General features: G+C 41.1%; 1 protein-coding gene across 1 annotated transcript in view; it reads right to left on the reverse strand.

The window, feature by feature from the left end:
• Nucleotides 1–12,473, reverse strand: part of il1rapl2 (interleukin 1 receptor accessory protein-like 2) — a 155,130-nt gene that overhangs the window by 84,877 nt on the left and 57,780 nt on the right. The window contains exons 4-5 of the mRNA XM_028416914.1: nt 8,446–8,632; nt 8,212–8,365 (exon numbers count right to left, since the gene is read on the reverse strand). Coding sequence (XP_028272715.1) covers nt 8,212–8,365; nt 8,446–8,632 — 341 coding nt within the window. The remainder of the gene's footprint in view (nt 1–8,211; nt 8,366–8,445; nt 8,633–12,473) is intronic.

Genomic DNA, 12,473 nt, shown 5'->3' on the forward strand with positions numbered 1-12,473 from the left:
GTTCAGACCTATTTTCAAATCTGGCTAGCACACACTTGTGTCCGCACTCAATCCGGCTTCATCCAGCATGTTTGCTGTCCTCCAAACCACTAGGTGGCGCCTCGTAATATACAGAGTCCGTCCACCTCTCGTGGGTGGATCTAGCTGGATTGAAATCAAACGATACGAGGTGTTCACAAAAAAAAAAACACATCTGGATTGATCAGGATGCGGCCGAATCCTGCTTAAGCCACATTTTTTTTCCCAGTGTGAACGGGGTATTAGATGACTAGATCTTAGCTTTCAAACCTAATTCAGCAACATGTTCGAGTGGCAGCAGCTCGTTGTTGGTTTCTGCGATTGTGGGTAAACAGCTTTGTAAACAGTTGCATCTGTTCATTTGTTTTGTGCCGATGCATTCAGTATTTGCTTTATGTACACAAAGTGCAAGAGAACAATACATGAACAAGAGACGAAACAACATACAGCAAATTAAAGAAGAGATGGCGCACAGAGGAAACAAATGGTTCACGGTATTCCACTGAGGTTACAAACACTTTGTGACAGCAAATCGTCCCTGTCTTCCTTTCTCTCTTTTTCTCTCTCACACACAAAGACATACCGCGATACAGAAATCCTCAGCAGTTAAATTTATCCTGAATGCTGTGTACTTCGCTAACACACATTTTACTTTGAAATGCCTCTGAAATATGGATGAGACTTTTTTTTTGGGGGGGGGGGGGGGCAGCTATGGGTGAAAAGAGATTGGGGAAAGGAGAATGAAACAAGAGACAATGTATGCAAAAGAACAAGCTTAGACAAGTAAAACTGGAAAATGAATGTTAACGGGATTAGCTCGTATTTAGCATAGAACGGGCAGAAAGGACAGAACTGTCAGGTGAGTTACAAAACACAATGTAAAGATATGCTCAGAATAACTGACATAAATGCTGGAGCTGGCACAATTTCATACAAGGTCACTGAAAGGGATGCTAATTGGTTGTATAGGTGGCAGGCTTTGAGGTGAGTTGAAAGTGCAGTGTGTGGCTGGTAGCCTGTGCAGTGGGCAGAATGGTTGCTTTTGTAAACACAAGATGAACATTTTGTTTTTGGTCAGTGTTAAAACTGCCCTGAAAAACTCCTCCATGCTGTAGTGCTGTGTCAGCAGTTCTATACCATAACACTGGATGTCAGATGGGGTCAAGCATTAAATGCACACTGTGACATTAGTATAAACAAGGAAGAGCTGAGATATAACTCAAGAAATATATCCATAGTAGCTGAAATAATTCAGATTATATTCACTGCAAACATGGACACGCACTTGGTTTTCATTGTGCACAATAAAGGTGAACAGTTGGTTTAACGCGACACAACTTGCAAAAATGTCACATGCTATGACTCAACTTAGGTACTTCAGAAGTTACTGTTGCTGTTTAGGTACACAACTGTGTCCTTACCCTCAATGGCCACATACCTGGCTACACAGAGGAAGGGGAGAGATCCTAGGTCGTTCTGTATGTTGCAAAAAAAAACCTGCAGGTGTTACGCCTGAAATGGTAGCACCATGTAAGTGTTATGTGTCATTGTCAAAAGCCGTTTATTATGTGTGCTGTGTAACTCTAATCACTTGCTAAATCCAGCACCTAGCATTAGCTCTATAGTTTAGCCAGTTAAATGTTGTTGAATGAAATAATGACATGCCAGGTTTAAATTTGACACATTACCCTGTTGAAATTCATACACACTGTATTTTCCGGACTATAAGTCACAGTTTTTTTCATCCTTTGGCTGGGTATGCGACTTATACTCAGGTGCGACTTGTGCAAAAATATACAATTAATTAGCCTTGTGTCCTGACGTCCCATTACAAATATAATGGTAGCTGTTCTGTCCCTCTCCTTACGGTTCTCTTCCACCTCCAGCTTGACCACACTTTGCATTCCGAGCATAGGTGACTCGGTGCATGTTCATGGAAGGTGTGCTTGCAGCTGAGCCGATAGGCCAACAGGTCACTAATTTCAGACAGCTATATGAGTGCACAGCAGTCTGCCTTTTACTCATTTACAGGATGTTTATAGGAATTTCTGTACGGTGAAGCTAATCATTTCTCCGTGTGAGGACTTGTTGAAATGCGGAGGCAACGTTATGCTAAAAAGGTAGTGGTGCGACTAATACTCCGGTGTGATGTATTTATGTTTTTTTTCTTGATTACGCATTTTTTGTCTGGTGCAACTTATACTCCGGCGCAACCTATAGTGCAGAAAATACGGTAAATGTAAGTATACTGATCGTAGTATCCAAAATGAGACTTTTATGTGTACTTTAAATTCAAAAAGTACATCAGCACACCCACACCTACTTTGGCTGATTAGGTTACAAGTGGTGGTCGACTGCAGCTGAGCTGGCAACAGTGTGATTTCTATGAAAATGGAACTGTATGAAGTACAAACATCAAATAATGGGTTAAGATGTCTGCCCTAAACCACAGCAACAAAACAAACATGAAGTAGGTGCCAGTCAAGCATTTTTTTATATACTGTATCTCCCCACACAGCCCAGCACATATAACAGCTAAAGTCTGTGACTTACAGTGGGGAGTATTTTAAGTCAGTGAAAACACTTTTGAGTATGAGTAAACAGATCAATCACCTGACAGGAACCTTTATTTGCTTGTATTGTCAATTTTGTAGCATGCACAGCTGCCCACAGATGTTACACTTCTCTCTGTATTACACACACATAGCATCAAATGCATCATAATTAAATTTGTACATGCACGCTTGCAGGCACAAACAGACACTGAGAAGAGCTGTGGTTTATCAGATTGTTTCTGAAGGCAGCTTGGGGCTGGTGGAGCTCCTCACTGCAGGACATGACAGATATAAAAACAACCTTCCTTTAACCCTCTTCTAAGAACCTGTCATTTGATCAGTGAGCAACAATTCCTTTGATAATTATGGAAATCAGGAGTGAGATGCAAAACATCTCTTTTCATAATTACTAGAATTTTTTTTCAAAAATGTTTCTTTGCCAATGCTTTCATCTCCTTTTTATGCTATGAATCCACCTCATGTATTTGGCTTATAAATGAATGTTTTATAAATGTCAGGACTTTCAGAGAAGAGTCGTGTACAGAATGTCTCTGCTCTCAGTCTTGTACACTGACCCTGTTTTAGCCCTGATCTGAACTGGTCAGATTTGTTCTGACCAAATTTCTTCCGAGATCAATCAATCAATCAATCTTTGAGGGCAACAAATTTAAACGTTGGATTAAGGAGGCGAAAGAGATTAGGAAGCGGGCCAATAGGACAGGGAATCGGGACGAGGGGACGTTTTACATTACACCTGGGAAGCTGTGCTGAGGAAGCCGGACTACAGATGGCGCTGTTCCCTTGCTACCTGGAGTAGTAGGAGAATGATGCCGCAACCTGCATAAATCAGCTGGCAGACACATCACCGGTAACATCATGTGAGGTCTGGCGAAGGCTACAGGAAGCGGTCGAAACATGTCAAGGTACTTACACACAGCACTGGTCTGACGAAAAAAAAAAAATTCTGTTTTATAACTTTGTGAAGACCAAATGAATCTTTTTCAGACATCAATCTATAGTTCGCACAGGCTTTCAAACATGCATGACAAAAATGACACCGTTGACCACTGTGCACACCATGAAGAGACCTGCAGGGCCAATTTGTTTTCTCTATTTTTACCCATAATGCATTACCAATAATCTGTATATACCGGTACTCAGCCTAAGGGAAGCCTTTTAATGAGTAAAGCTCTGAGGTCTGGGGCTGACTGCTTTTTTTTTACAACAGCAGCTGAAAACTGAAAACTTGGAGATTTTGTTTTAGTTTGAAATGTTCGCAGCTCAGTAGTACTATGTCACATAGTGTACATGCACAGCTATGGTATATAGTGTTCTTTAGTTTTTCTTATAATAAGGACAGTGCTGACAGCGCTCATGTCAGAGCAGCGGTACATGCTCAGACAGAATTTCTTCGTTACTGGGTTCTGCTTATGTCAAGTCTTATTCAAACAATGCAGTGTGACAAATCCCAAAGTTGCTCAAAGGGCTTTATGGTCTGCACATTGAAACACTCTCTCATTAGATAGGGACAGAGGTTGAGCTTAATGTGGTAAACCTTTAGTGACCCAACATTTAAATGGGTGGCATAGACAAACTCATAGCACATGGCTTACAGAGATCACCTTTATTCTTCACTTTTTCGGTGCTTTAATTTTCTATGATTGTATATCCCGACATTTGTATTTCACTATCTAGCTCATCTATCCAAGTATTAAACCAGCCCTGTCCAAAACACACAAAACACAACTTGAAGATCATAATCTAGCCAGAGATTATGCTGCAATTAGGCTGTTAAGAAAGAAATTTCTCTGAAATCTGAGTAAGTAAAGTCATCCCCAGCGTTACACAATCAGGCTAAAAGGATATCCCAGAGCTAAAAACAGAAAGCATTCCAAATGCAAGAGATTACCCGGCTTTACAAAGTCTACACTTCCCTCAGGTATCGCCGTTAATTAGAAACTGTAAATATTTCAAAAGTAACAGAAGGAGGCTTTGAATGAGGTGCAGTGAGAGAGTGACATTTACAACATATACTCCCACTGGCAGGTTTTTCTTCCTCAGTCTCACATCAAGTATATTTCCAGCACATCTTCTCAGCTGTGTGTATTTTGCTGGATAGAACGACATCATAGCCAAGAGCTGATCTGCAGGCTCTGCTTGTGTCTTTACTTTAATCTCCATTTAATGTTGAAAGCATGATGATAAAACCTGCTGCCAAGAGACTTAGACCTACCAATAGGATCAAGGACAGGCATGTTTAGCTAAGGCCTGGCATGCACTGACAGATGTCCTGAGGGCTGGTTTCACTCAACATTATTTGCAGTGTGAGTGTGCAGTTGCAGAAACTCCCTAATTCCACCACGTACCATGACATTGTAACTCACACAAATCTGCAGCCAGTCACACATAAATGAATGCATGCACACACGCGCACGCATGCATGCTCTAAGTCATGAGCGTTGGCCTGGAATGACCAGAGAATTGGCCTGAAGCCGTGTGTGTATGTGTGTGTATAAAGGCAGACTGAGTGAGCCAAAGATATAAATGTAGATGAATAAAGAGGCTGAAACAAGTAATAAGAGCCAGAGATATACTGGCTTCATAAACTGGACAGAATAAATTGGCCTCACAGCAGTTGCAATGAGCATCATTCAGCTAATACACACACAACTAAACCTTGCTTCATTCATCCTTATACTGCTTCACTGAGTCTGTCTATCCCCATATGCATTTCTGCTAATTTAGGTATGTTAAATGATAAAGGCCAAAAGAGAAAATCCAGGGATGCACCAGTTGTTAAAGATAAAGAGGCACGCAGAGGCACAAAGCAAACAAAGCAGCAGTTATTAGAGCTCACACTCCACCATGGAATGTAATTGCATAATTTGCTTCGGCTTATTTTTCTTTCAGGAAAAAATAAAAGGGTTTAATGTTACAAGTGGTCGTGCAACTCCAAAATAAACCAGCCGCTGCACACAGCGTCTCCACCAGCTGTCCCCTTACTGGTATATTGCAGCCTGGCACCAGCAGACCTACATAAATATGCCTAGTCCTGCCCACTGACTTCTGCTTGTGTGAGCGATGACAGAAATGTACATTTACATGCAGTTGTGTACCCCAGCAGGCTGGATTTTGTCTATTTCTGGGGCCTTTAACTTTTGCTCCCAGCTCTGCCTCCTCCTCTTTTTTCTTTGCTTTTTCCCTATTCTCTGGTGTGTTCCCGATTACGGTGCCACCTGGCAGGGGCGTGGCCTGCTGGGATTAAAAGCCAGTCCTTCAGCACCGATCTTCCCTGCTCAGCTCTGCCAGCCCTGCTCTGCGCTGCTCGTGTTGGCCTGCTCATCATCGGCCACCTTTTCTTTTGTTTGGGCACTCATTTGGGTTGTTTCGCTTTAGCTCTCACCTACAACACTCACACATCCAAGCTTGCATGCACTACTGATTCTACATCTGAACCATATAGGCCACATATTTGAGATCATTTGGTGTCATTTGTTTTAATAAATTGCAGCTTGATTGGCATCCCTCCTGTTTGGTATTTTGTTTGTCAGCCTTCTGCGAGCCAGGCGTGACATAGTCATATAAGTCCCTTTCACACAAGGATCACACACTAAAGCTGAAAGAAGAAGAAAACATCCTTTTTATGCTACCTTCACTTGTTTGTTAACAACAAATGAAGCCAGTATAAAGATCCCACAGTGTGCACTTTCAAAGGGCATACAGGCGTTCTGTAATCAAAGGTGTATTATTACGTCAGTGTCTCGTGTGGTGCTTTGCCCTTTTACACAGCTGTCGATTTAGCTCTGCAGACTAAAAGGCAGCAGAAATATTAACTACATGTTAACCACTCCTGCTCTCATACATACCAACAGAACTCTGCATTAAATGACAAAAAATAAACACGTTGTTAAGTGTAAGTTGTGTTTTTAACACACTATAACTGCTGGGAGATAAAGTAGCAGGATGGCTGTGATTTCTTATGCTATCCTCCTCCACAGGAGAGTAGATGAAGAGAGCTGTTGTGGTGAATTGTAGCAATGCCTGTTCAAATCAACTCTACAAGAAGTAGCTACATCTGAACAGCAGCTCACAGTGCCAGATGAACAAAAAAAAAACAGCACAGAGTTGTGTTCTGGGATCCAACATGAAGCACACAATGTTACACAGCATACTGTTCAGCTGTTTCACTTTATGCAGCATCTGACATCATGTCAGTCTACAAAATCAGTTGTTTAAGATAGATAGATACTTTATTGATCCCTGAGGGGACATTCAGGTAACTGAACTGAACACAAATAATGGCAAACAGTGAGAGTGTGAAGCAAACTTGGATACAAAAGCCAAGTATGAATGCTACAATAAATAAGCACATTTTGTTATTATTCATCACTGATACAAAGAGCAACAACACAAGCAGGCATGTGCAACCCTCCCTCCACATACACAAAACAAAAGTGCAGATGGAAGTCAGCTTAAATCCATAACAGCAGAGTGCAGATGTTACTGCCAAGTTAAAGTTGAGTCAGACACCACTCAAGCGTGAAACAAAAAAAAAAATCTATGCTTAATCTGGGAATAAGACAAACAGACCAACTACAAATACACAGAACGGTGCCAGGAATGTAAATGTACTCAATTGTTTTAGTGCAGATTTTTGGTGTGCATTAAAAAAAAAGCCTTGAAAGTGCTGTAGCAATGATGAATGATGTATTGCTGAGTCGAGCCATCTGTCAAAATAATGGATGCTCTGGAGGCACTGAGAGATCTGTTGTATATTAAAAGCAGGCAGAAGTACATATTCCTACCATTTTTAAGTCCGCTCACTTTCACAGATGGCAGCCAGTTTACCCAAAAAGTGGCCGTTTATCAACTCCTCTTACAAAAATCGCCATGTAAATATTTACCTAAGACACAAATCCGTGCTGTCAAACACCTGACAGGCCCCATTTTATCTGAACCAATTCCATCCTAGTCCTAATCCCACTGCATATCATCATATTCTGTCTTGTCTCAGGTCACTGCCTTGTCACCGTCTTTGTCACCTACGGAGTGCCAGCAGGCTCCAATATAGGTCCACTGCTGTTTCCTCATGTAGGGTCTTCTTACATAACAACTGCTCTACCTGATGTAAAGGCTTGATGCATGCCATCAACGAAGCAAAACAAGGTGATGGTCTCCAGGATAGCAGAGAATGTTTATCGCTTATTTACAGGTATCACAGTCCTCAGCCTCAGATAAAAATCTATGCGGGGGGCTGGAAAGGAGGCACACATCGATAATTGAGCATTGAATTAAGAAAGAACAATGCAGGCTCAGTCTAAAATAAAGCACAGCAGACAAATCTATTCAACTCATCCAATAATATTGCATCAACATTTTTACAACAATGCATCTTACTCACCTCTGACCTTGGTTTTCACAACAAGGAAATTAGCTTCAATTACCTTATATTTGAGCTTAAATGCACCCTGTCCAATATGCAGAAAAACCTCTCACCCTTCTAAATCCCAGTCTCTCAGAAGCATCTCTACACACACCCTATCATTCCTCCAGCCTTTGCATAGATCCATCCATAAAAACCACTACCTTTGATGTATGTTGTCATCACGCTGCCGTCTAGCCGTGCGCAGTGTCCTACCTGTGACTTTGAGTTGCGTTGTCCGTCGCACCACCCTGGAGCCATACTGTAACTCACAGGTGTAATTTCCTCCGTCGCCCTCATCTATCTCGGGGATCCACACGTGCGTGGTGTTCACAGTGATGGAGCTCCTCCATACGACCCGCTCACACTCCTGACAGGAGATACAGGAAGAAGTGTTCAGTTTAGAATGAACTACAGAAGGTTTCTCTAAACTGTGTGGTGTGTTTGTACCTTGTACCAGGTCATCTGTGGCTGTTTGTATGGGGCCAAATAGTCTTCTATATCAGGACAGTAAATCATCTTGCTGTGGGTTATCTCAGCTTTCTCCAGATGGCGGATTTTGCTGCTGAAGCATTTCCCCTCGTCGGTCTCCTCCACCGTCATCGACATGGACACCTTCATGCAGTAAGTCGAGTTCCTGAACCAAAGAGATGATAAAAGTCTTTAATATGTCCATCCTTTTAAACTTAATGCTCTGACTTTAAACTGCTTGACATAGCAAAAACAACAACACATGTATGGGGTCCAGCACTGTTACATAAATCTGAGTGGGTTTATTTAGAGAGGATTTGTGTATCCATCTGAGACTTACTACAACAGTGACATGAGTCATTGGTTCATTTGTACAACACAGAGAATCTGTGTGAAACAGTCTAAGAGCTGTTTTCATGGTGAGAATACTGGATAGACCCTTTGGCACCGTTGTGGGTACTTCGGTGAAATTATAGGCCCTCTGACACTGCAGCGTTTCAGTGACAACAGGAAGAAACTGGCAGGCAGAAAAAACCTAAAAATTACAGGTTTAAAACCTCAAAACGTAAACAAAACAAAACATCATTTATGAAACAACAAAATTAGTGGAGGCACTTTATACAAAAGGGCATTTATACAAAAGAAAGAAAAAACAACAATGATGACCAGTACATAAACTTTAAGAATAATGTAAATTAAGGTATAAGACCTATTGTCTAGATCCTTAGTGACTCTTTTAAAACTTATTTTTGAAATATTTTTTAAAACCTCAACAGTATTTTGTGGCATTTTACTGGTGTTCCACCAGACCTGCTTCGTTGTGTGTTAAGAGTGCAGGCAGAACACAAATGCAGAGACAAAAATTCAACCCAACAGAAGAAGAGCTGTATTCCAGAATAACACCAAGGAGAAATCCAAATATCTCAATAAAAAAAATGGACAGAACCAGGCAGAAACAAAAATCTTGGGGAAAAACATCGAAAGTACACAGAGCATAAGAAACACAGGAACAACACAGTAAGAACTGACAATGACAAGGGAGCACGGGACTTAAATACATAGAGGGTAATGAGACCCAGGTGACAACGATGAGGGCGAGGCAGGAAACACTGGAGGAAGTAAAAGACACAGATACACAAGGAAAAGAGAATTTCCAAAATAAAACAGGATACACGAGGAAAACAAATCTCAAAAAGTGCAAGAGTGCAACAAGACTATGGCTCATGACATGTTTGTGCAATATTATACATTTTGTTTCCTGTAGTGACACAAGTTGCTTGGATGCATGACACAGAAACAAAACATGTATAGCATCTTAGTTGGCCTATTGATTAGCCTTTAGGGACAAAAATGAGAAGTTAGCAGCTAGCTAGTTAAAAGTTTGTGTTTGTGTGTGTGTTGTGTGTGCTGGGCTCTGGACATAACAGTTCAATAAAAGTGGAAGAATCAATAAACATAAACAGGTTGGACGTAGATACGATGTTTCTGAAGCCTACCTGTGGTGCTCCTCCCTTGTGTTTCACACCTGCTACAATCAGCCTGCTCTGCAGCTACTGATTGTATGAGCTGTGGTAAAGTCAGAGCTGAAGCAGTAAGTGCAGGTGGGCTGTGCTGTTGTTGTGTTTTGAAGGTTACAGCTCACAGCTCACGACACGTTTGCGCGTCATTGTGACAAATTATAAAATGAAAGAAGAAACTTTGAGGTTCACTTTGATGTGTGTGATGCAACACATTTCACCGTCATGTCATGTTAAAATCTGCTCAAGGTGGTTGTAATTGTTTTGAGTGTGTGTGTGTGTGTGTAAGCCAGGTTATGTGTGTGTTCTCAAGTTCACCTCCAGACACAAAACGACACATTGATCTCTCTTTCATTCTTCCTCTCTCTCTCTCTCTCTCTCTCACACACACACACACACACACACTCACCTATTGTCCCCTAACCACAACCTCTCATCTAAGTGGATCTAAACCACTTATCCCATCAATGATGTGTGTGTGTGTGTGTGTATACACCTTATAGGGGACACTGGGATTTTTGTCATTGACCTAACCAAGACCACTGAGCATTGAACTAGAGGCCTGGAAAGCTTTTTATCCATCCACCCCTCAGTTTCTCTGCTCCTCATCAATCTATCTCCAGCCTGCAGCATCTTGTTTTCTCCTCCACTGATTCGGTTACCTTGTCCCGTATGCTCCTGCAGCTTTCTCCTGTGTTTTCCTCTCTCTCTCTCTCTCTCTCTCTCTCTTTGTCTGTCTTACACACAGACATCATCCAGTCTTTTATAAATCTTTTTTTTTCTAAAGTGATCATATTTCTTGCATGAAAACAAGAATTCAACAAAGATAAACAATTAAAGTAAAGTTCATCAACCAAAGAAAACACATCCACAGCCCCATCAGTATTCAGCACAGCAAAAAATAAGAGATGAACAATTACAAAACTTTCTTGTTATCATAGTCTATGGGTTGTCCCAAGTGATTATTTGTGTCCTTTCCTTGTGTCCTATAGTGCAGTGTATACACTTCCAATTACATGACATTATTACAAATCAATCCAATCTGTGGATGGAGGTGTGTATGTGTTTATTTGTGCTTCATGAGAATAAAAATAGATAAACTAACCAGCCGGTGGATATCGTGGAGTATTTAGCAGCTAAAGAGGTCATTAGAGAATTAAGGATTATTACAGAAACAGATTCCAGGGGGTATGTTTTATGAAACTGGAAAGCATGCCCCCATTTTCTAGTTTGCTTAGAGATAAAAAGTTGCCACAGATTTCAAATTAATATCATTTTATTTAGAATCCCAGAATCTGGATTGTATTCATGACCTGATGACGCATTAAACTTCTAAATGTGCTTAGCCCCTCTGGTCTGTGGTAAAATGTCTGTGTACGCCTTCACCGCTACAAAAGCACGTTCAAAAATGGAAAGGGATTTTATGTTAAAATATTCTTTTGTCTTGTTGCTTTGATGATGTGGTTCTATACATCCATGCCAGTGACGCACGCTAAACTGAGATGAACCGAGAGAAGGGGGGGAACTGAAGCAGCTTTCCCCTGTCTCCCTCTCTGTGGTGTCCTTCCATATTTTTTTTCCTTTGTTTTTCCCTGTTGTGTCAGACTTAGTCATCCCCCCCCCCCCCCCTACAAACACACACACACACCTCTGCCTGTCCAACCCTGAAACTGGAAGCCAAACGCTAAACATTAAAAACAGCATCTATGTAAAAGGAGTACGTATTATGCATATCTCACTATAAACATGATGATTCAATTAGACTGTGATGCAAACGCTGTGTCAGAAGCATTTAGTGCATGCTGTGCACCTCTTACGAATGCAAATCGTGTGTCTGTGTGTGGGTGTGTTTTCAGATCTGGTGCTTTTGTTAGTAAGAACCCCCTAAAGTTAAAGGCACTGCAGAATATAATGCAAGCGCTTTACATTTTATTACTGTGCGCACACAAAAAAAACAAAACAAAAACAGTTATTTTGGTGACCCAAGTGTTCAAAGTTAGTTTTTTCCATCATTATTTACCTGCAAGGCAAAGAAGTGGTATCATCCTGTGAATATATTTGGGATTACTGGAGGAGGAAGAACATACAGTCACTAAAAATGATTATCCAGCAAGCTAACCTGATTACATACCTCCCACATCTAATTACAATTTGTTCATGGCCTTTGTTTCAGAGATTCTAAGAAATATAGGAAATCACTAATTAAAGCAGAGGCAGCTAGGGCACACAGGCAGAAAAAAAACCAGGAGTACCAAAAGATAAAATAAGATCATATCCTCACAAACATCTCTTAGATGTGTCGACATCACAGCAGTTTTCACCAAGTTGGAACTTTAATTGGCTTCTTCCAAGAGGAACTTCCTTCTACTTCTTTGGAAATCACTTTGACTGTTTCCCTGCAAACAGATGTATTTTCAGCATCCCTCTCTGATTTGATCATCCTGTATGATTTGGCAGCAGACGTTGTCCTGGGCTGTATGAGGTTTAAAT

This window comes from Parambassis ranga, chromosome 10 (assembly GCF_900634625.1).
Source record: "Parambassis ranga chromosome 10, fParRan2.1, whole genome shotgun sequence".
In the NCBI taxonomy this organism is placed as follows: Eukaryota; Metazoa; Chordata; class Actinopteri; family Ambassidae; genus Parambassis; species Parambassis ranga.